The sequence below is a fragment of the Trachymyrmex cornetzi genome, unplaced genomic scaffold (assembly GCF_001594075.2).
Source record: "Trachymyrmex cornetzi isolate Tcor2-1 unplaced genomic scaffold, Tcor1.1 scaffold348, whole genome shotgun sequence".
In the NCBI taxonomy this organism is placed as follows: domain Eukaryota; kingdom Metazoa; phylum Arthropoda; class Insecta; order Hymenoptera; family Formicidae; genus Trachymyrmex; species Trachymyrmex cornetzi.
Window position 1 is genome coordinate 161,902 of NW_017298193.1, and position 23,036 is coordinate 184,937.

Below are 23,036 nucleotides of genomic sequence, written 5' to 3' on the forward strand. Positions count from 1 at the left end.
ACCACCACCACCACCACCACCACCATCACCACCACCACCACCACATCATTACCACCACCACCACCACCATCATCACCACCACCACCATCATTATTATCACCACTACCACCATCACTACCACCACCACTATTATCATCATAGTCGTCAGTATCACCGTCGCCGTCGTCATCATCGCCACCGCCACCGCCGTCGCCAATAAAATAATCTATGGGATTTGTGTGTCATCTGTTTGATCTGTTTCGGATTTTGGTTTTGATCTTACACACAAGTGCCTGCACAAAACTAAATTTAATCGTTTAAAGTAATGCACATTGGCTGTACGAGATAAAACGGACATTTCTTTCGTAACCAATTCTTCTTCACGCGCTGCACTCGCATATCACTCAGTGTAATTACGTGCAACGGCGTGATTATAACCGCGAGTGCAACCATTGACGCTGCCGCCGCCGCCGCTACCATCACCATTACCACCGCCTCATCGCCGCCGTCGCTGCTGCCATCGCTGTCGCTGTCGCCGCCGCCGCAGCAGCAGCCGCCGTTGCTGCCGCTGTTGCCGCCGCCGTCGCTGCTACCGCTGTCGTCGCCGCCGTTGCCATCGCCGTCATCAACCTGAAGTACGGAACACACACTTCGCGAAGAAACTGTGACGTGCCAATTATGAGTTTTACGACATTCAGTGGGAGATCCTGACTGTTTTCCTGTGTTGCCGTTGCAACTAATATTTCTTCATCCAAAGCAATAAATTTGCTAAATTGATACCGGTGTGAGGAGCACGAATTCGACACAGGTACACACGCATATCTTTTATCATGAGTACATCCCTCTGTTTCTCTCTTCCTTTCGTTTTGTCTTCGTCTTTCTTTTGGCAGTACAAAGATCGTCGTTTTCCGTTCGTGTGAGATAATTGGACAAATCGCACTGACGCGCACAAATATTGCCAAGTCTGTTCGAAAATTATCTTCACATATTGCGATTTTCTGAATATTTTAGCCATAATTTGGATATTTCTTTGTATTTTCCTCAAAAAAAGTTCTCCAAAAAGTCTTCTAAACTTTTTATATCCTCAAAAAATCTCTTGGTAGAAAGAAAAAACCTCCAAATTTAGGGAAAAATCCCCAACCTGGCAACAATTTAAAAAAAAAGTCACACACACACAAATGCATTTTTTTTTCTTATGTAATAATTTAATGCGTGCAAAATTAGGGTACAGACACAATAGAAGAAATAAGGAATTTCAACCTATTAGAAATCAGAGACATCGGAATACACAGTTTCTGATAGGTTGAAATCGCTATTGTTCCTGTACCCTTATATGCGTGGCATAGTAATAAATAAATTAACATGTTCGGAAGAATTTTTCTTTGTCTTCTACAATCGCGTATATTTCCTTTTTTTTCTTAACTACTAAATTTTAATTTTGTTTCTAAACGGCGAAATAGAAAATATATAAAGATGTCTTTTCATGCTGACACTCATTTTTTTCATCGCCAAAATAAGTCACGTGATAAAAATTGACGAACGTCAATTTTAATTACGTGACTTATTTTGACACTGAAAAAAATAATCAAGTGTTAGTATAAGAAGATACTTTAACGCTCGATAATTTTGAATTGTATATTCGATATTATTCGGATGCACCACGTGAGCGAGATTTTCGTGCGACCGTTATGGCTTCTCTTCGTAGCTCATATAATACGTTTGGCGGGTTCGCGCCAATCAGTAATGGCACATTGCGACAATGAGAGAAGCACGCTGTACGGGATAAAAATCATACTTAAAACGAACCTTGTCTTCATGAATGATAATACGCGGCAAAATCACATTTTTTTCGCGAATATATTCACATGTTTATGAGTACGTTCGTAAATTATAATAGTGTGCTCGCGGAATGTAAAAGCGCGCGAAAGCGATAGCAAGTGTGTAACGATATTCACCGTGTTGGCAGATAAACGCGTTCATCAAAGAATCGCAATTGTATATCAACGAGGTGAAAATTATAAAAGTGAGCAAAGCTGTTGACTCCAATGATTACAAATATTCTAATAAATTCATTTATTTTTATAATTTTCATTAAGTGTGTGATACATAATTGAATCTCATATCTTAGGGCCGTGGCACATAAAAAAGCTTAAGCAGTAAAATGTAAACAGTAAATGAATTGGTCAATTATAGTAGATATAAGGTAAGATTACATTTTTGTGCGTTTTTGTCGTACAACAAATTTATCGAGCCTGTTAATTGACTGCAGGACAGAATTTCTCAGATCTCTCTATCCTGCAGCCAATCAATACCAATAAAATTTGTGCGTTGCTTACGTCTACAACTTAAGGGCCATGGCACACAAAAACCTTAAGACAATAAAACGTAAGCAGTAAGAAAATCAACATGTTAGATTGGCTACTGCTTACGTTATGGCTTTACGGATTTTTGTAATTAGTCAATTTGCTTACTACTTACATTTTACTGCTTAAGTCTTTTTGTATGCCATGGCCATAAGTCTAAGCACATACAAAATTGTATACGACAATTAGCAATAATCGAATCGGTCAATCACAGTAGAAAAGGTTATTGCTTTACGTTTTCTACTGTGATTAACCGATTCGCTTACTGCTTATATTTTATTACCTTGTTTTTTTATGTGTTTCTGCCTCCGCACACATTTTCCGTAATCGTAATAGGCTTTCGACAATAAGCTATTACCTAATAACGAATTCGGTTGGATGCACTAGTGCACACTGCTGCATTTCAAAGCCATTGTATACTGATTTAATATAAATGTAAAATGCAAATATTTCGAATTATAAAATACGTATTTTACTTAAAGGGATCCTAAAGTCGTTTGTATTATTGATTAAGCGCAACTTTTATATAACAATTACTTTTTTCTCTTTTAAAAATAATTAAAAAATCCTTTTCCAAAATTAAAATATACGTATTAATATACGTCTGTGAGATTTTATGCCAAGAAAACGTAAAAAAAATTGTTTAAATTGAGATCTTCTTTATCATTTCTTACTCCTATATGGCGACAGATATCTGTCAATATCGTAACATTTGCTTTATTTAAAGCTTCGCAACCTGTACTTACGAAATTACGATCCATAAACTATAGTAATTATAGTTTTTCTGTACAGTTGATAGTATTTGAGTACAAAATTATTAAAGATCAATTTTCGGCAATTTTTGTAATTATGGCTTAGCATCACATTCCAAGAAACACACGATAAAGTTATAATCAAAAAACATTCAAAGGCCTAGAAAGAACACCAAAAAGTGCATACGTCTTCTTATAGACTTTAGATGTTTTCTTATGAGAAATGCGTTCGTCTCGTGCCGAATCGCATGCTTACATATTGAATTATAATATTACAGCAATATATAGCAATATTTCCTACAAAATATTAAAATTACAATATTTCACAATATTTTAATAATTCAATATGATAATAACGAATTTTTGAAATTTACCGATTGTGATATCAATGTTTTACGAAATAAAGGTAAACCATTTTGGCATATTAAATTAAAAATAATTTATAAGACTTTTGCAATTGATAGTATGTGTACAAGTGACCTAAAATTATTCAAACAATAATACAATTGCTGTTTTATAATGTCTTAATTTTTTACATGATCGTTCGATGAAATTTATGCGAATTTTCGAACTTCCATGAGCGATAGTGTGCATGCAGAAACATATCATTCGAGTGCTAAGAGAGAACGTAATTTTTATTCTTCTTTAGAGTAACGGTTATCTTTATAAAGAATTTTTTTTGATAATATAATTTTAAAATACACTTATTATTTACTGGAAACAAATAATATTTATGTAATATTCTGTATGTACATGTGTACGCTTTAGAACGAACTAAACTGAGTTTTCGAGTTCTTGATCATTTCCCAATTTTCACGATAATCGAGATATTATTTCTAAAGCGCCGAATATCCTCCATCGACAGCCAGACGCGCGGGGAATGGGAACTGCCACTAAACGTCTTGATTCAAACGGCACGCCTAGGCTGCGTTCGGAAACATCACTCGAGTGTCCCCGCATATCGTATTATCTTTGTTGTTCACTCAGTGTTAAACAAGGATAAGATGATACACGGAGACATCCGGGTGATGTTTTCGAACGCAGCCCTGGCAGGCCATCCCCACTCCCAGCGGCCCGCGCGCCGTGCGATCGGTGGGGACGGTAGGTTGTATATTCGGTAGCAGAGAGTAGGTCGGCCGGACGTCCTTACTCGGCCATCTTTAAACGTTAATCTTTCTCGTTAACTATTGCGCAAAGTACAAAATGGTATAAGAATTTTCGATTCAGTTCGGTCCGTTCTACCTGCTCGTGACAGGCGTCGCGAAAAATTTCAAACACTCTGTATGTAATACTACTATATTGCTAACGGCAATTAAGAGCTGCAGCAAACATCACGGTGCAGACGATCGCTTCTCACTTCCACAATTCGTGTACTTTCGCAATGCGCATGCGCATGTTCCCAACCTATCTTATCATATATTATTACGTTTATTGTATTCGACGTGTTCAATAGTGAAGTTGAGTTTTTGTACTTGTTAAAAAAAGAAAATAATGCCGCGATCTTGTTATACTTGGTACTTCTCTGTTTTAGTTATACTTTATAATATCTAACCTCTACAATACACGTGCAATGAGTGCGCGCGCATACGTTTCCCCCATGCATGCGCATTCGAAGTACACGAATTGTGAAAGTGAGAAGTCGATTTTCTATCTCACACTATTTTGGCACACCCCCCCACTCTCAAAAAAAGGCTGCGTTAGCAATATAGTAGTATTACATATATGATTTCGTTGAATCCGACTGCATTGGCACTTCCCAATTTGATGTACAACCTTGTACACAGCACGCTCTCACCATTTTTAACAATATAATTGAATATGTGCTGTCGCGACGATTCGTAGTTGGTGATTCACCAGTTACAGTGCTACTGTACTCATTTCTGGTTAATACCAGTCTTCTGTACACAGAAATTAAAATAAACATATATCGGAGAACTGTATATTCAGATATAGAATTACTACCGCGTAAATTTTTTCGCACATGTATCATTTTTTACTAAGAACATGTATTTTAACCTGCTTCGATCTTGAAGAAATGCAATTGAATGCAAAGTACATTCGGGGAAACGCTATTAAAGCTATTTCTGTCATTCTATCCTTGTTTTATGTCTAATAAACAACAAAGATAGAATGACAGAAGCGCTAATAGCGACTTCTCGAACGCACCATCAATCGAATACAACGAAATGGTCGCAGCCATTGATTTATAGTTCGATGTTTTATAGACGCTTTGTAGAAGCGCTGAAAACACGGGTAAAGAAAATACAATGGGAGTTTACTGGCCCTGGTGGCGCTAGCAATATAGGAGTATTACATACATAGTCAAGACGAAAGATCAAAGACATTTCGCCGCATGCTCTGTCCAGTGTTATATGTCAATGATTATAGTTTACGTAGTAAAAAGGAGACCAAGCTTAAGCGCTCAGTCACGAAAAAATTAGACTTGATTTCTGGCTTCGGAAAAGCGCTGTACGGAAGAATAGAGTTCCTCTAGTAAGAGTTAAGACATAAGAGCGGAAGGACGCCATTGCCGGATGTTGGGTACCGGCCGGAAACAGAATAATTTGACAGTTGATAGTCCGATTTCGCGTTCGCGCCTTCCACACCATGGAACAGTTACTCACACCAATTCACAGATTCACTATCACATCAAAGGTATCTGCAAATGGCGACGTTTAAAGGGGCTCGAAATCTAACCAATCAGGAATCGTTGCCCCTTCATGACTTGATTCTTACTAAAGGAACTCTACGGAAGAATAGAGACCCTGTAATGGGAGTTGGGACATGAGACCGGAAGGACGCCATTGCCAGGCTCCGGCTGGAAACAGCAAATAACGCGCGCGCCATTCAAAGTTTCGGTAATAGTGAAATGTAATAATCACAATATCCGTAATTGTTAATTAAATCATGTTGCATGTATACAGATTAGTTTGTCGATTTTAACTCACCATTTTTACCTGCTGAAAGATGGGCTTCATCGTAAAAAGCCAATTTATAAACACAATATAACATACCTCACATAACACTGAATTTTTTGTCGGATTCCAATTTGGTTCGTCCAGTGCTCGAACTGCCGCAATCCACTGGGTTCTCTTGTCATCTTTAGGGAACATTGATGTCTTGATCCCTTGTGTTGATTTCGCATCACAAATAGCACACCATGCCATGGTAACAGTCCGATCTCGCGTTCGCGTCTTTCTGTACTACACCATAACAGTTTGCTCACACTAATTCACAGATTCACTACCACGTCGAAAGGCCTATAAATGGCGGCGTCCAATCAGAGACGACTGTCCCTCATGTCTCGACTCTCATTATAGGGACTTTATGGAAGAACTAATTCGAGCGCTCCTGTCGGAGAAAACTGTCAACTTAGAGGATTTGATAATTTTTCCTCCCATTTTCCTGTAATTCTGTAAATTTATATATTTTTGCGTAGAATATATTCTGAGAAGTAAAGTTGTCGCTCAAGTCCCGTTTTATTTTTTTTAATTTTAAAGTTTTTTGATGTTGGTAAGTTAAAAACGATAATTTAATGATAATTTATGACTATGTATGAAATGTATGTATTTTTCAATAAATATTGATGCATTTACTATTTAATAAAATAAAATAAAATTTTATACAATTTGGAATTTCTGCATTAAAAATAAAACGAGCGCGAGAGTGGCATGGCAGACAGCGCACTGGGTCCCTATTCTCGAAAAGTATCGTATACGAAAAATTAGGGCACCAGTTTCACAACTCATGATTAACTCTTAACTGAGGTTCAACTTATTCCTCATCTCTTTCTAATGCTAGAATTGGAAAGAGATGAAAATTAAGTTAAGAGTTAACCGTGTGTATTCCGTTCGCGTTATCATGTAGCATGTACCTAGTGGTCATTAATGCCTTTCTGCTGAGTTGTAATGCGGAAGCGTTTCATATAGTATACGTATACTATGGAAAATTTAGTGAATTTCAGAACGTAGAAAGTAGAAAGGCATTTCGGTCGGCAAGTGCACTTCCAACTTTTGCCGCAACGACACTAAAATCGCATTGGCCCGAATTTTCATGTGTTTTCCGAAGCCATGTTTCGAGCTCATGTTTCATCCTTGAATTCGAGCTCCTTTTTACTCCGTGTTATGCATCTAGTTTACACCAAGCACTTGATACGCGTATTAAGTGTACCATATTCGTACCAAATCAATGGCTGCGTACAGCAGACAATTTTGCAATCGTTTTGTGATTCTTCGCATATAGATATACAGATAGGACTATTCCTTTAAATCTAAACGTATAATCCAATCAGCGCGACGAATCATAAAACGGTTGCAAAACTGCTGAGTCTGCTGAACGCAGCCACTTGTTACGATTGGTATAAACGCTGGCGGATTATTTTGATCTGATTATTTTGACTGCTTTTAAATTCAGATTAAAATTAGAATTAAAGGTTTATATCTTGAAAAGCAGTGAAGACATTATGGCCTTACATCGTGTATTTGATACGGGTACTAACTAGTAACTTTCTATTGAATGATTTTAATTTCAGCGATACTTTGAAATGTCTGATGTACCAAATTGGTACAGTTATACATCATAATAATGATTAATTAAATACACATATCATGTATATGTTTACACGTATCACCAAAATTAAAATAATTCAATAGAAAGTTACTAGTTAGATATGTATATTTAATTAAATGATATGTGTATTTAAGTAAATAATCATTTTAATGCATATTGTACCAATTTAGTACATCATTCGGTAATTATTTAGAATACGGGGCCTCACCTCCGATTTTGATTAAATTGGGCTCATTCAACGCGTTTTCACTCACAATGAAAGAATCTGGAAAAGAAATGCGGCGGTCGGCCTCAAGAACCAAGATATTAAGCGTTAAATTTCGAAATTTTATATGTTAAAATACCTGTCATTCTAACTAAATGGTCGCGTTCATCAAACTCAACTCGACTCAACTGTGCAGAGTGGATCTGTGAACGTTCGCTACTATTGGTTAGTGATTTAGACAGGTCTAGAAGAATACACCAATAACAACGAGCGCGTACAGATCCGTTTCGCAAAAGTTGAATTTACTGAACGCGACCTATGTTTCGAAAATGAACATGCGCTGTGGTCGCGCGCGTATTCTGTAAGCAGATAAAATACTACTCTGTAGATTGCAATTTGATCATAATTGTAAAATGCCGTATTTAATAGAGCAACTAAACAAAAATCCTTGGCTTGCTGTCCAAGATATAGTTGGGGATGCAAAATTGTGGCCGAAATTTATACGGAAATTGTTCTGAGATCGTAATTTAACTGACCACAAACGAATGATTCTTGTCAATTTTGCATATTTAAATGCAATATCGGAAGACTTTTTACATGACATCTTAGCTTTTACGTTAAAGAAAGCATATACAAGAAATCGAAAATATGAAATTCATTGCCGGGTTAATTTTTATTTAAATCATGAGGTAATATCATTTTACCTTTAACTTTTAATTAATTAATGGATTGAATAATATATTATGTAGCATTTGTAGCAATTTTCAAAATTTATAGGAATTTGGACGACAACGACGAAGTCGTGTATATAGCTACAGCGTTTATTTCCACGAAATGTTGGATTTAAATTTTAATCCATATAAAAAAAATTAAAAAGGTATACATTTTAAAAAAGGTATACATTTTAAATATTCTGTTTTAAAAATTTATGCAATATTATGCATATATTTACTGCTTTGAAAACACAAAATCACTGCTTTAATCACACCAAAGCACTGCTTTATAAACATAAATTCACTGCTTTAAAAACAAAAATTCACTGCTTTAAAAATACAAGATTACTATTTTAAAAACAAAAATTCTTTGCATTAGCAGTGAATTTGTGTTTTTAAAGCAGTGAATTTGTATTTTTAGAGCAGTAATCTTGTATTTTTAAAGCAGTAAATTTTTGTTTTTAAAGTAGTAATCTTGTATTTTTTTGACTAATGACAAATTCGGCATACATTGACATATGGTACATAACCGTGTGGCACCGAGTGTTCAAAAATTCATGATATATATTGTATCAATTTAGTACATCGTTAATCTTTAAATACGTTGCCAAAATTAAAATAAGTTAATAGAAAATTACTAGTTAGTACGTGTGTATCAAGTGCACGATGTTAACTAGACCAGTAACATTTTCAGTATAAGGTATTGGCCGTAGCATAGACCTCTTTTAGACGGCACGCTTTACGCCGAAGTTATAACATCAATATTATAGAACTGGCCTATTATAGAAATCATAGCTATTCTTCTGAAGAATGGAATGACTGTAATTGGCCAATTTCATAACATCGATGTTGTAACTTAGGCGTAAAGCGTGCCGTGTAAACGTAGTAATAGAGTCTTGCATAACGTATAGTACATAGTGCATAAGGGAATCAACCAATCGAAATTCTTCTTTTCCATGGAATGGAAGGAAAGGAAAGATTCTGACTAGTTGATTCGCTTATGTACCCTAACAGCACAAGACGTCCTCAGGATTATTCTGAATATGTCCCGGACAGAAGGACATCCTGGACATTTTATAGACATACATATTTCCACAGGACGTCCTGAGGACATTCTTAAGGCATCATCTTCAGGACACCCTCAGGACGTCCTTTGAACAACTTCAGGACATCGTGGGGATAGCCCCAGGACGTCGTTGGAATAGTCTCAGGACGTCCTTGTGGGACTTTCTTAGGACGTCCTTGTGGGACAGTCTCAGAACGTCCTCAGAACGTCCTGCGGAAAAGACTTCGGTAAAAATTTTTTATATACAAATAATGTATTATATATGTATGTTACAAAACTATATACAACTTAATATTTACATTAATTGAAAGAACCAGTTTTAAATATTTCAATAGAATGTACTTGTCCTTTTCTTTGATACTAACCTGATCATGTGCTAACTACAAAACATATTAAATACATTTTTATATACATTAACTAAGTTAGTTTTATTATTTAAAAATTAAGAGGGTAGTGTAAGAAATTTAGAGGAAATGGGCATAACAGAGAAACTATCAGCGTCGGGGTTGTGTGGCTCAATGGTAGGACGGAAGTCTATCAACTCAGAGGAGAGACCAGGCCTCGGTACGAGACTCGGAGCGCCCTAATATTTTTCTCGTGTTGTTGCTTATTTCTTACAGTAATTTGACGTTAAATTACTACAGTAGGACATCCTGTGGACATACCGTTTAGCCGGCAAGACGTTCACAAGATGTCCAATAGGACATCCCCGTATTATTAGGGTACTATGCGTTATGCGTTATGTAAAAGTCTGTGCTGCGGCCTTAAAGCGGAGAGAACAGACTTTTGCATAACGCATAACACGTAATGCATAAGAAAATGTACCAATAAAAGTCCTTCGTTTCCTTCCTTTCCATGAAATAAAGAACTTTGATTGGTTGAATTTCTTATAACTTATGTGTTATGCGTTATGTAAGAGTCTGTACTCCCCGCTTAATGGCCGCAGTACAGACTCTTGCATAACGCATAGTACATAGTGCATAAGGGAATCGACTAATTGAAATTCTTTTCCATGGGAAGAAAGGAAAGATTTTAATTGGTTGATTCTCTTATGCACTATGCGTTATGCAAAAGTCTGTGCTGCGGCCTTAAGGGTCGACAGGAGTAATGGTACGTTTCCACTGAGCGCGTCACGCGTCGCGTCATGAAAGAGAGAAAGAGATAAGATTATATAAATACACAACTCGTCTCTTTCTCTCCTTCGACGACGCGACGCGTGACGCATCCAGTGGAAACTCAGCCTAATGGTACGTTTCCACTGAGCTCAATGGAAACGTACCATTACGCTTACGCAGGTTACGCCGCATGTGACGGCACCCTTGAGCCATAAGAAATGGACGAATCATAGTTGATTATTCTCCTCGAATACGATTGTAATTGATCAATTTCTTACGATTTAAGGCTTAAAACATCTATTGTAGATCCGGACTTGTGCTATAATTATTTCACAATATAGTTGTGCAACTCTCTTATTACGTTAAAGCAGGGAGTTACGTTAAAACAGACTCTTGCATAACACGTAATGCATAAGAAAATGTACCAATCGAAGTTCTTCATTTCCTTTCTTTCCATGTAATAAAGAACTCTGGTTGGTTCAATTTCTTATGCCTCATGTGTTATGCAGGAGTCTGCTCCCCGCTTTAGGGCCATTCCACACAAACTTGCAGAGCCGCATAACCATTTGCATAAAGAAAATTATCCAATCGCATTTCTCCTATAAAGACGCACGTAAAATGTGCACCCTTAACCTCGTGGTAGATTTTTGCACGATTGCAGATGTTCCGTTTCATGTTGCGAGTGACAAGTGTAGCAAAATTCGTGTTGAGTTTTGAGTTTCGTCACATTTTCGATTTTGAGAAACTAATTTCGTTGTATTTTTGCGAATCATCATGAGTATCCAATTTCATGCGACATTCGTCGCGCACATACATACATACGTGTATAAATAAGCGAGCGAGCAAGTTCTCGATCGCACTCCGCTTCGAATTTTGCGAGCGCGGTACTCCGATTTAACGCGCGGAACAGTCGGCCTTTCATTCCCGTCGAGTAATTTTGCGGGCGCCAATCAGAATTCGCGCGCGCACAGCCACGGCAAGAAAATGGCGAACGTCGTATCGCTGGGTTCGAGCGTATCTTTGCGCGTCGTTTTGTGAACCCCGTAGTCCGCAATCACGTTGACGTCTGTCGCCATTTCCTCGCGCGGAGGAGCCCGTTCGTTTATTTTGCAAGGTAACGATCGCTGTTCGTTTTACATCATCGGCACGGTTAATTTTCTGCGTTTGAGCCACGGCGCCGTTTGTCACTACGTTTCCGCGAGCGCGAGTGAAGAATACCGAGATAAATGCATTGCGAAGTGCATATGTCTGGAGTGCATAGAAGTGCATCACGGCGACGGCCGCCGCCGCCGCTGTGCGGAGTGCGATTGCATTTCGCCGGCCGGCGAATTAGCGCGTGGTAAAAGTGGAACCGCGAGCCTCGTCGTGAGAATAACGGCGACGTTGGAGAGGATAGAAGAATAATATCACCGCGACAATTCTTGCCGCGCGAATTCTTTGCTACAGCGGCGATTGCGCCGCTCCGCTCCGCTCCTCTCCTCTCCTCTCTGCTCCGCTCCACGCTACGCTGCGCTGTTGCCGCGCTGTTGCCGTCACCATTACCGTCTGTGGTCTACGCCAACCGATCGGCGATCGCGTTCAATCGTCCTGCTGCCTAATCGTTGGGCTGGACTGCGAGTGTCATCGATAACGTGCAGCATTATATTGGGCATCACAAATTTTCCTCCTCGGTTCCTGCTCTTCTTGTTTCTCGTATCAAACGGAAATGTAATGTCTATAGTCGGTTGCTTTGATATTTTTAGTTATTTATTTTCAAGTTTGGTACGCCAGGGAGGTCCGATCGCGGACGGTTCTTGCTCCGATTTGTGCACTCCGACGTATATATGTGTATAAATATATATACATGTGTGTATTTTTTTATATGCGCGCGCGCGCGCGCGTTTGTGTGTGCAGTGTGTATGTGCGTGTGAGATCTTTTCTTCCAGTTTTCTTTCATACATTTCACACCTATGCATTATGAAGTGCATTGTCAAGTACATGATCGGAGTATTTGTGATTCTTCACGCACCGGCTCATTTTCCGACTTTGTTCCCAGACACTTTATCGTCCTACATTTTAAGAGAACGCTCTTTTTCGTTAGAAATAAATTTTTATGTATAAATATTTCTCTTGAAAGAATGAGAATAATTGAAGTTTAATTGACAATTTAGATTTGCTCGAAATAGTGATTGCGCGAGTTAAGAATATTACTTAAATTGTAAATTATGTATTTTTTGTAATTAATAGATCTGTCTGCATATATATGTTTAAAATTGATTGCTAATGATTATTTTCTGTACTTATACAGTCTTACTTATTAATAAGAAATCTGTTCACAAGTTTTTTTTGTTTCTTTTCTATCTTCCAATGAAAATAAAAAGAGTAAATTGTAATCAATATCATGCATTGTTACAGAAATATTAAAAAATAGTATCTTATTGTTGCACAATATGTATTAGAATTTGCATATTAAATATTATAGATATTTTGTTGTGAAAAGAATATTTCGTTATTTAATAAAAATTTTATTATTTATTGTAACAAAAATTTGTACAAGTATCACATATTTTGTGATATATATTATATAACCAAATAATTCATTACGAATTCAATTAATGTATCGACAAAAGAGAGATTAAACATTTTTTATTAACATATTGTTTCAGCTATGGCAGAAGGGAATGGAGAGATAAAAATGGAAGAAAAACAAGAAATGGAAAATGTAGAACGGACAGAAGATTTTAACAAACTCATGCAATACGGGCTAGACGAGAAAGTGGCTGCCAAATTGGATGAAATTTATAAGACGGGAAAATTAGCTCATATTGATCTGGATGAAAGAGCTCTTGATGCCTTGAAGGAATTTCCAGTTGATGGTGCGCTAAACGTGCTTACACAATTTCTGGAATCTAATCTGGAACATGTATCCAATAAATCGGCATACCTTTGTGGAGTAATGAAGACGTACAGACAAAAGAGTCGTGCTGGTCAAGGTACAGGCACCAGCACGACACCTAAGGCCCCAGATGAAGACAAAATCAAAGTAATTTGAAGATATGCTTTTATATATATATCATTCATATATTATATTCATATCTTTGTATATGTAAATTTCTCTAATGCCTATGACACACTGCATTGGAGAGTGAGGATTACGAATAGAGGATTAGAATTCAGTCAGTTAGAACGAAACGGATTAAAATTAAAATTATCTGATTGGTCGAATTCAAATCTTTAATTTGTAATCCTCAATCTCCAATGTGTAATGTGACACGGACATAAAGTTATTTTAATTTACTTAGATACCAAAATATTCTATTTTATAATTATTGTATATTTAAATAATTATATTTTAGTTAATTCTGGAAAGAACGGGATATCCTTTGGATGTAACTACTGGACAAAGAAAATATGGTGGTCCTCCACCAAATTGGGAGGGTCCAACTCCTGGCACTGGTTGTGAGGTAAATTTATCTCTATATAAATTATACGCGCGCACGCCTCTTGCCCCCTCCCCTTGCAACACACACACACACACACATGCGCGCATGCATACACAATGCTATTATATATGTATATATTTAGCTTTAGGTATTACAAATGCAATGTGTAATATATTTTACTAATATTTTTAAATTATTTTTTTTGACATTAAAAATTTCCCCAAAATTTCTAGCAATCATGATTTGCATTAACAAGAAACGTAATGTGTATGTAGGGCAGTTATTAAAGGGAATATATGAAATATTTTGGTATATAAGTTGTTTATTTTTAAACTTATGTTAAATATTTTTATAAAAAGGTATTTTGTGGCAAAATCCCAAAAGACATGTATGAAGACGAATTAATTCCATTATTTGAGAAATGCGGAAAAATTTGGGACTTGAGACTGATGATGGATCCCATGTCAGGTTCCAACAGAGGATATGCATTTATCACATTCACTAATAGGGAAGCTGCGCAGCAGGCTGTTCGAGAGGTATGTTAATATTTTTCCTTAGATCTTTTCGTAATATTATTGTGTATATTTTCGTACAATATATAAAGTTTTTTTTTCTTAGTTATTAACGTATTGTCATACACACACATAGATTAGGATCCTTTTATCTTTTTATTTTCAAAATTTTTAGAAATGTTACAAAATTGTTATTGCTACCAACATAATAGTGCTTTTTCGAAATGTTTATTAATTAAATAGAGAAGTTTGACTTCGTCACACAATGTTTCACATTTAGTTATATATTAAATTTAAAATACTGATATATTTTAGTTTTTGTTTTAAATAATATTTTAATATGAGCTGCGGCTGAATTACCCATATATATACACATATATATACACACACATACACGTTTGTGTTCTGTTGAACATTTCGAATGAGTGTTACTATATTCCTATGTGGCTTGTTCTATATTATCTTTTTTATATTTCGTTGTTTCCCAGTAGATTTAACGCAGATATATTAATTTATTAAGTTCATGTATTTTTATAATTTTTTGAATTTACACATTTAAAAAAAATATATACACAATTTAGAAAAAATAGAAATTTTGCATACATATGTACATATGCGTTGTGTGAAAGAAAGAATGAACAAGAAAGAAAGAAGGGGAACGAATGAAAAAGCAAGACAAAGAAAGTGAGTGAGAGAGAGAGAGAGAGAGAAAAGAATGAGAGAGTAAAGTAAAAAGGAAAACAGAAAGTAAAGAGTAAAAGGAAAGAAGAGAGAAAGAGGGGGGCATATGTACATGAGTATGTGATTCATATCTGTATAAGTTTTCTCATTGATATCGAGAATTTGAAATATCTTTGCTATTCTAAATAATAAGAAAAAGTTGTTTAAATTACGTGGTTCTACAGTTTTGTGAATGACACATCATACAGAGTGACAAAAAAATCCGAAACCGGTAAAATATCTTAAAGGAATTTTTTGTCATCCTGTATAGTGGCACAATATTTCGTTATATGTGGAGATGTGAAGGAGATTTTAGAGGCAATTTGATTTTTGTGTAAATCAAACATGATTTTTCTAAAATAAAAGTAAAATAATAATAATAATAAAAAGGTCTCTAAATAATATAAATTAAAAATATATAAAATAATAGAGTATCGAAGAGCCAATCGTAGAACTTGTTGTGTACAACAATTTATATATATTCAATTGATAATTACATTGAGTTATTATTCAAATCTAATTTTATAAATTCGACTCTTGACATGTTTCGGCTACTTGTTCGAGCCTTCTTCAGAAAAAGCAATAAGTTTAATAAAATAGGACATCTTCTCAAGATGATTTTTCTGATTATCTTGTCTAAAACTGTTAACATAAAATTAAAAAATCAATAACTTATAAAATATCTAATGTTTTAATGTGGCATAATTTGGCATAAAATATATCTCGGAAAAAATTAATTTTTTTAAATAATCTAACCTCTATATTTTTATATTAAGCCTACGGCATACAATTTTTTCCTATTGGATTGCTTGCGTTTTGATAAATTAGTAGAAATTCTGCATTCTGTGTGGTGCAATTCTAATAATTTACTAAAACATAAGCAATCTATAGCAGGAAAACGTATATCGTGTACCGCAGACTTTACTTTTATGTGAGAAATAATTAGAAGATTTGTGGAAGAAAAATCGTATTTCAGTTTTTTTTTTTAAAGAAATGTTCTCAAAATATTTCATGTTTCTGCATAACGAAAGCATTGCTACTACATTATGTGTTTTTGAATTTATTAAATCTTGTAACTTGTGTGTGAATTTTTTTTTAATTTTTTCTATTACTTAGAATAGCAAAGATATTTAAAGTGCTCGAGAGTTAGGTGAGATATTTTAAAATAAATGAAAACACATATATACGTAATTTTATTATACACATACACACACACGTAGGAACAATCCACATATTATATGTTTTATATGTATATGTCCCTGACCATTTATTCGTGTTTAAATACGCAATTACATCCACTGATCCTATTTAATAACACTGAAAAATATATATTAATGATGTCCTATGGATGAGTTTCTTTTCCAGCTCTCCTCTTTGCTCAGAGGGCAAAATTGGGAGTGGAGAACCTTTCTGAAAATCATGATGATTGTATGGTCTAATTGGTTAGGGGTATATTTATCTAATTGGTTGATTCTCATTGGACAGTGACAATTTTTGTAACAAAATTCTGAAAATTGGTAGGCTTAAAATTTGTTTACAGGAGTACATGAAAGGCCGGTTTGCTATATTGTGAAGACTCGAGCGACAAAGCGCATGCCACTTTCTCGCTTTCGTGAACCTACACCATTGTCAATAATTAATATTCGTATTAAATTGCATATTTAGAAAATTTTTTCCCAAATTCCGTCATATCTGCCGTAATTATCTTAACTTAAAAACCATGAAACCGCCTCATTGGAACAAAATTAGGCATGTGTCTGTTTTCTGCATCCCACAGCTCGATAATCACGAAATAAAACCCGGCAAGAGTCTGAAAGTAAACATTAGCGTTCCTAATCTACGTCTTTTCGTGGGGAACATACCAAAGTCAAAAGGCAAAGAGGAGATCTTGGAGGAATTTGGTAAATTAACAGGTAAAGTGAATTCGAGGCGTGTGTACCTACCTACCTACCTATTACCTACCTGTCTACCTGTATTGTATAATTTAAGAGTGCTAGCTTTTAAGTAGTGGTTGTAGATGGTATGGAACTATGGAGCATCCAAGGATCACATTGATTTTATGATCTACGAATATACCTTATGGCACCTTTAGTTCTGGTCAGTCTCCTTGCCTCTCGGTTTATTAGTGAACAGTAACACCTCTCTGGTCCAAGTCTTCTTTTCCTCGCATATTTAGGTTGACTTATGAGTTTATCTGCTTCCTATTCTATACATGCGAATACCTTATTATCCTCTTGAATTCCCTGTCCTCGAATTTATGCAACTGATCAATTCATCAATCTTTATTACTGATATCTTCTTCGTCTTCTTTTTTTGGAACGGTAAAAAAGAAGCGAGATAATGGAAAGAGAAAATGTGGAAGCCGTATGATACTTTTAGATTAAGAATTATTTTACGTACTGTGACAAAAATATACGCTGTCTTGCACCATTGCAATTTTGCAATATGCAAATGTAATTCATCACTAAGTCTTAAGCTTTGGGGGTATGGGAGATTTGCGTGGACCGCTGGGGCGTTTGGCTCGCTAACAAACGGACAGGCACTCCCACCTACCCTGTATGATATTGATCCTCTCAAACTATCAAAATGTCCATGATCCTTTGAATAATGGTCCTATGTTTATATAAATGAAATCCATCCCCCCACAACCAACCCTCTTTCCTCAAGGACATTTCATGAAATCCTACGTTCAGACAGCCAATAAGCAGGTGAAATCATAAATGGCAAGCTTAATTGGCACTCTCCTTCCACATTATTCTTACAGCTGAATGATTATGAGATTCGGAAAGGGAAAAAGATTGGTGTTACCGTATCTTATAACAATCACCGCTTGTTTGTGGGAAATATTCCAAAGAATCGAGACCGAGATGACTTGTTCGAAGAGTTTACAAAGCACGCACGTAAGTTGACAATTGTCCTTAAATCAGCAAGCAGTAACCAAATGGAAGTTCTCTGGGAGATATAATGGGACAAAAAATTTATCATCTTATAACAAATCAGGTGTTTTTCTCTAGTCAGTAGCAGAGGTGCCAGGTGGGTTAAATCCAGCCCTCTTGCATAAATGTGAAACAAAAATTTTGTTGTGAATTGGTACTCGGAGAAACGAAATTTTCATTATTCATTTTTCGAAAATATTATTGATGTTTGGTAACGCTGACCAATTTATTTATAAGCCAAATGTGAACTCTTCTTATCATATAATTCCTTTCATTTCTAATAACTTTTCGTTTGCAAAACGTGCATAGTTGCAATGAGTAGACATTCGTAATTGTGTCCTACAACCAACTGAGTTTATTTTATTTGAAACATACATACACACATATACGCGCGTGCACGACTGTCCATTTTATCCATCCATCCATCCATCCATCCGTCCATCCATTCATCCATCCATCCATTCATTCATTCATTCATTCATCCATCCATCCATCCATCCATCCACCATACATCCATCCATCCATTCGTCCATCCATCCATCCATCCATCCATCCATCCACATACATTATATGCTCATTTAATTTTTTTTCCTACACACAGGCGCGCGCGCGCACGCGCGCCACACACACACACACACACACACACACACAATATCATAGAAACGCGCGCGTGCGCAAGCAGACAAGAAAGAGAGAAGAACAGAATGAAAGAGGGGAAGGGAGGGAGGGGGAAGGAAGAAAAGATGGAAGGAAAGAAGAGGGAAAGACAGAAAAAGTATATGAGTTTTTATATTTTATACAATTTTGAGAAATTATTACGAGTATTTGGTTTTGGGACACAAAATTCAAAGTTGGAATGCAAATTTTACAGCTAGTATCGTTTATTGATATTTTTATTTATATATAATTAAGAAATGATACAGCTTTATTTTCTTTATTTATGTTTTGAAATGGAAAATATATTTTTCTTTTGTACACAAAATTAAATATATTCATAAAATAGAGACACAATCGTATTTCACGAATGAATAATTGTGTGTTTATTGTGATATCTTTAATTTCAGACGTTAATATTTAATATGAAAGGTATATTATTTTTGTATAGTATAAATGTAAATATGGCAAAAGGGAATGATCAGTGTGATCGAATGAATGTGTTTGTGATCATCACTATATTTCGTATGTATGTGCATAAGATTCTTGCATGTAACATTAATATATGGACACAGAGAGGAGATTAATGTAAAAAAAGTGATGATAAAGGCAAACGCCTTGAATAATTAAATTTACATAGAAATGATCGAAAAATTAATTTTAGGAGAGCAGTCAATACGACGATCGATATAATGATACAAGGCATCTAACAATAATGAGCATTCGATTTCCGCATGTCTTATATAATGCAACTGACAGACAAGAAACTAAGAGAATTGATGTATTTACTATGAATAATGAATAAATTAGTATAAGTAAATTATATTTTATGCATATTAGTCAATAAAATTAGTGAGTAATTATAAAAATTACTTTATTATAATGAAATTTTATGGATTTAGTACAAAATCGATGATTTGCTGCTTTATTATTTAAAATTAAGATTTATTATTTTAAAAATATGTACAAAATGCCTTGTTATCCAGAGGTAGTATAACTTCTAAACTGAGAGGAAGGAGAGAAAGACTATCTCTGAAAAATAAAAGTTCAGAGGAATGATGTCAGATTAATTAAGTTGCCTAGTGATAATTACTAAATTGCTTCTTGTTTGGCAATCTTTCAGTATTTTTACTACTATTTCCAGAAAAGCTCTGTCAAGTTAGATCGGAGTGAAATCAAATTGGGAAATACGAATGATATTCTTACATCTTAAGATTAGAAGACACTGAGAGAGGAAGGATATAATAATTATATACATATAATATTAAAATGTCGATTTCTTTATGTACATGTAATTGAATAATTATAATGCATGGGAATTCTAATAGCATGAAAAATATTCTTCTTAATATTTATATGCTTTTGAATTAAATAATCCTCTCAAATTCTTCAAAAATATACAGATCTAGTAAAGAAATGCTAAAGAACATATGTATATGTATTATACATATAACTATTCTGATAAAGAGTGTTTTACAGAATTTGGAGCTTGCAGTCTCTCTCTTTGTAGCTATTAATAGTGTCTATTTTTTCTGTTCTTTTAATCCTGATTTTCTGTAGTTTTTTATTTGAAATTGTATTACGACATAGATTGTGAGCATTTTGGTGAAGTAATGTTTCTTTTATTTCTTTTTATCCTTGAATAGTTTTTTGTCAAAGAAATTTTACTTGATAAATTCATTTTTGAAGCTTGTTTTTCTTCTTTTATTGAATGTTACGTGTGTTTGTTCTCAAACGTGCAAATATAAATAAATGAAATTTATAATTTATGAAATAGGAACATTAACAATGTCTAGAAAAGATTTAATAAACAATATAATGTAACTTTTTGTTATATGAATATACGTATAAATATTTTAGGAATCATACAGATTAATTAATGTAGTCAGATACATTAATGTAATTATTATATTTTTTTCTTTTTAATTTTATCTTTATTTAATTTTTGTACTCTTAAATAGTATTCTTATGCTGCATATATAGATATGGAATTATAACATATGTGAAAAAAATCAAAAGTTACATACGATAACGAATTTTTACGATGTTTTTACGAATATGTAGATAATGTTGTTAATAATATTGATGTAAAATGATCTATGATAATTATTTTTTGTATGATAAAATTATTATTATTATGTATAATTTAACATAAATATTGTAAATTTAAAAATATTCAAGATAGGCAGTATAATTATTATAATTACTTGAAACATAGTGTAAATCTCTCGCTCACGGCAAATATCGCATATAAAGTTATAATAGCTGCTTGAATTTATATTTTATTTGGAATATTATTTCTATTTTTTATTATATATAACAATTCCGAACATTTTACGAGTATCGTATAAAGTTCGAATAAATCTTATCTGCTTTTTGTATGATTTTTTTTTGACATATAGCTGGCCTGACAGAGGTGATTATCTACAGTTCACCAGATGACAAAAAGAAGAATAGAGGTTTTTGCTTTTTGGAATACGAATCTCACAAAGCAGCTTCCTTAGCCAAGCGAAGGTTAAGTACTGGACGTATTAAAGTTTGGGGATGTGATATTATTGTTGATTGGGCCGACCCTCAAGAGGAGCCAGACGAACAAACCATGTCCAAAGTAAATGACTCATAATACAATCAAATATAATTATTTTTATCATTGTACTAGTCTTCGTTTCTTGTGTGTTAAAAAAATGATAAAACTCTTTTGTTTTAGGTACGTGTGCTTTACGTACGAAATTTGACGCAAGATTGTTCTGAAGAAAAACTGAAGGAAAGCTTTGAACAATATGGCAAAATTGAGCGAGTGAAAAAAATCAAGGATTATGCATTTATACACTTTGAAGATAGAGATAATGCTGTTAAGGTAAAAAATGTATCAAGTTATATTCCGTTTAATAATCTCTAATAAAAATTTATTTTAAATATATGTATATATGTATTTTCTTAAGGCAATGAATGAATTAAATGGTAAGGAAATGGGTGGATCCCACATAGAAGTTTCATTGGCAAAACCACCATCCGATAAAAAGAAGAAGGAAGAGATGTTGCGCGCCAGGGAAAGACGAATGATGCAAATGTTACAGGGCAGAGGCGGGTAAGAGAAAGAGAGAGAGAGAGAGTTATATTGCTATTTTATTTTTAATTAATCCGTATTATTTGTGTGTCATATTTCACTTTAAATTACTTTATTTTATTTATTCATAAATTAAAGGCATTATATAGTTTTCCTTTTTACAGTGGATCTCCTTCTCATCCGAGCATGATGGGAGGTCCAATGCCAGTTCGTGGGCCCACACAGGGACCTCGGGGTACTGGTGCAGGTATGCGTGGACAGATGGGACGAGGCGATTATGGTTAGTACCAATTTGAGTTCTTATTTTTTTTTTTTACTTTTTTGTTGTATTGGTTCATGTATTTTTCGACAATGCCCTAACAGAACAGCAACTTCGATTTTTGTACTAATAAAAATTTCAATAATTCTTTATATCACATTGATATATATTGATATATACGCTTATAATTTTATTGTTCTCAGGTAATAATTTTCATTTAAATGTTAACTATTTCTCTTGGTATCACTATTGAATTATTATGCTGGTATGATACCGCATGATATTTAGCATATCATGTACTAAAATTATAATTATTAAAGCTATGTAATATATCAAGATTGTAATTAATATTTTATATATGAAGAAAGAATTAACAAATTAATAATTATAATTTTATTGAGACTATAGAAGTTATAATGCTGTTAAAAATTGTAAAATATTACATATGAATTAATACGTATGTTCATAATTTATTTGCTAAGTGTACATAAATTTATGAAAAGATATATTTATATATACATATAATTTTTATGTTATACATAATTTTTCTTTTTTTATTTTTATAACTTTTTGTTTAATTTATTTCAGATTCAAAATATTTAGTATATTAAATAGTTATATATTGTGTATATACATATACACATATATGTGTGTGTGTGTGTGTGTATATATATGAATATATACGAGATATCGCAAAAAGGTCG

At 34.4% G+C, this 23,036-nt stretch overlaps 1 protein-coding gene across 12 annotated transcripts in view; it reads left to right on the forward strand.

Annotated features, from left to right (window-relative positions):
* Positions 1-103: 103 nt before the first annotated feature.
* The window catches only part of Syp (synaptotagmin binding cytoplasmic RNA interacting protein), a 36,264-nt gene continuing 13,331 nt past the window's right edge, over positions 104-23,036 (forward strand). For 5 of the 12 annotated variants that reach the window (XM_018510696.1, XM_018510702.1, XM_018510703.1 and 2 more), the window contains exons 1-9: positions 11,814-11,876; positions 13,408-13,784; positions 14,098-14,205; positions 14,544-14,720; positions 18,181-18,316; positions 21,409-21,614; positions 21,714-21,863; positions 21,949-22,094; positions 22,238-22,353. In XM_018510696.1, coding sequence (XP_018366198.1) covers positions 13,410-13,784; positions 14,098-14,205; positions 14,544-14,720; positions 18,181-18,316; positions 21,409-21,614; positions 21,714-21,863; positions 21,949-22,094; positions 22,238-22,353 — 1,414 coding nt within the window. In that variant the 5' untranslated portion in view covers positions 11,814-11,876; positions 13,408-13,409. The other 7 variants (XM_018510708.1, XM_018510697.1, XM_018510705.1 and 4 more) reach the window with 4 other exon arrangements.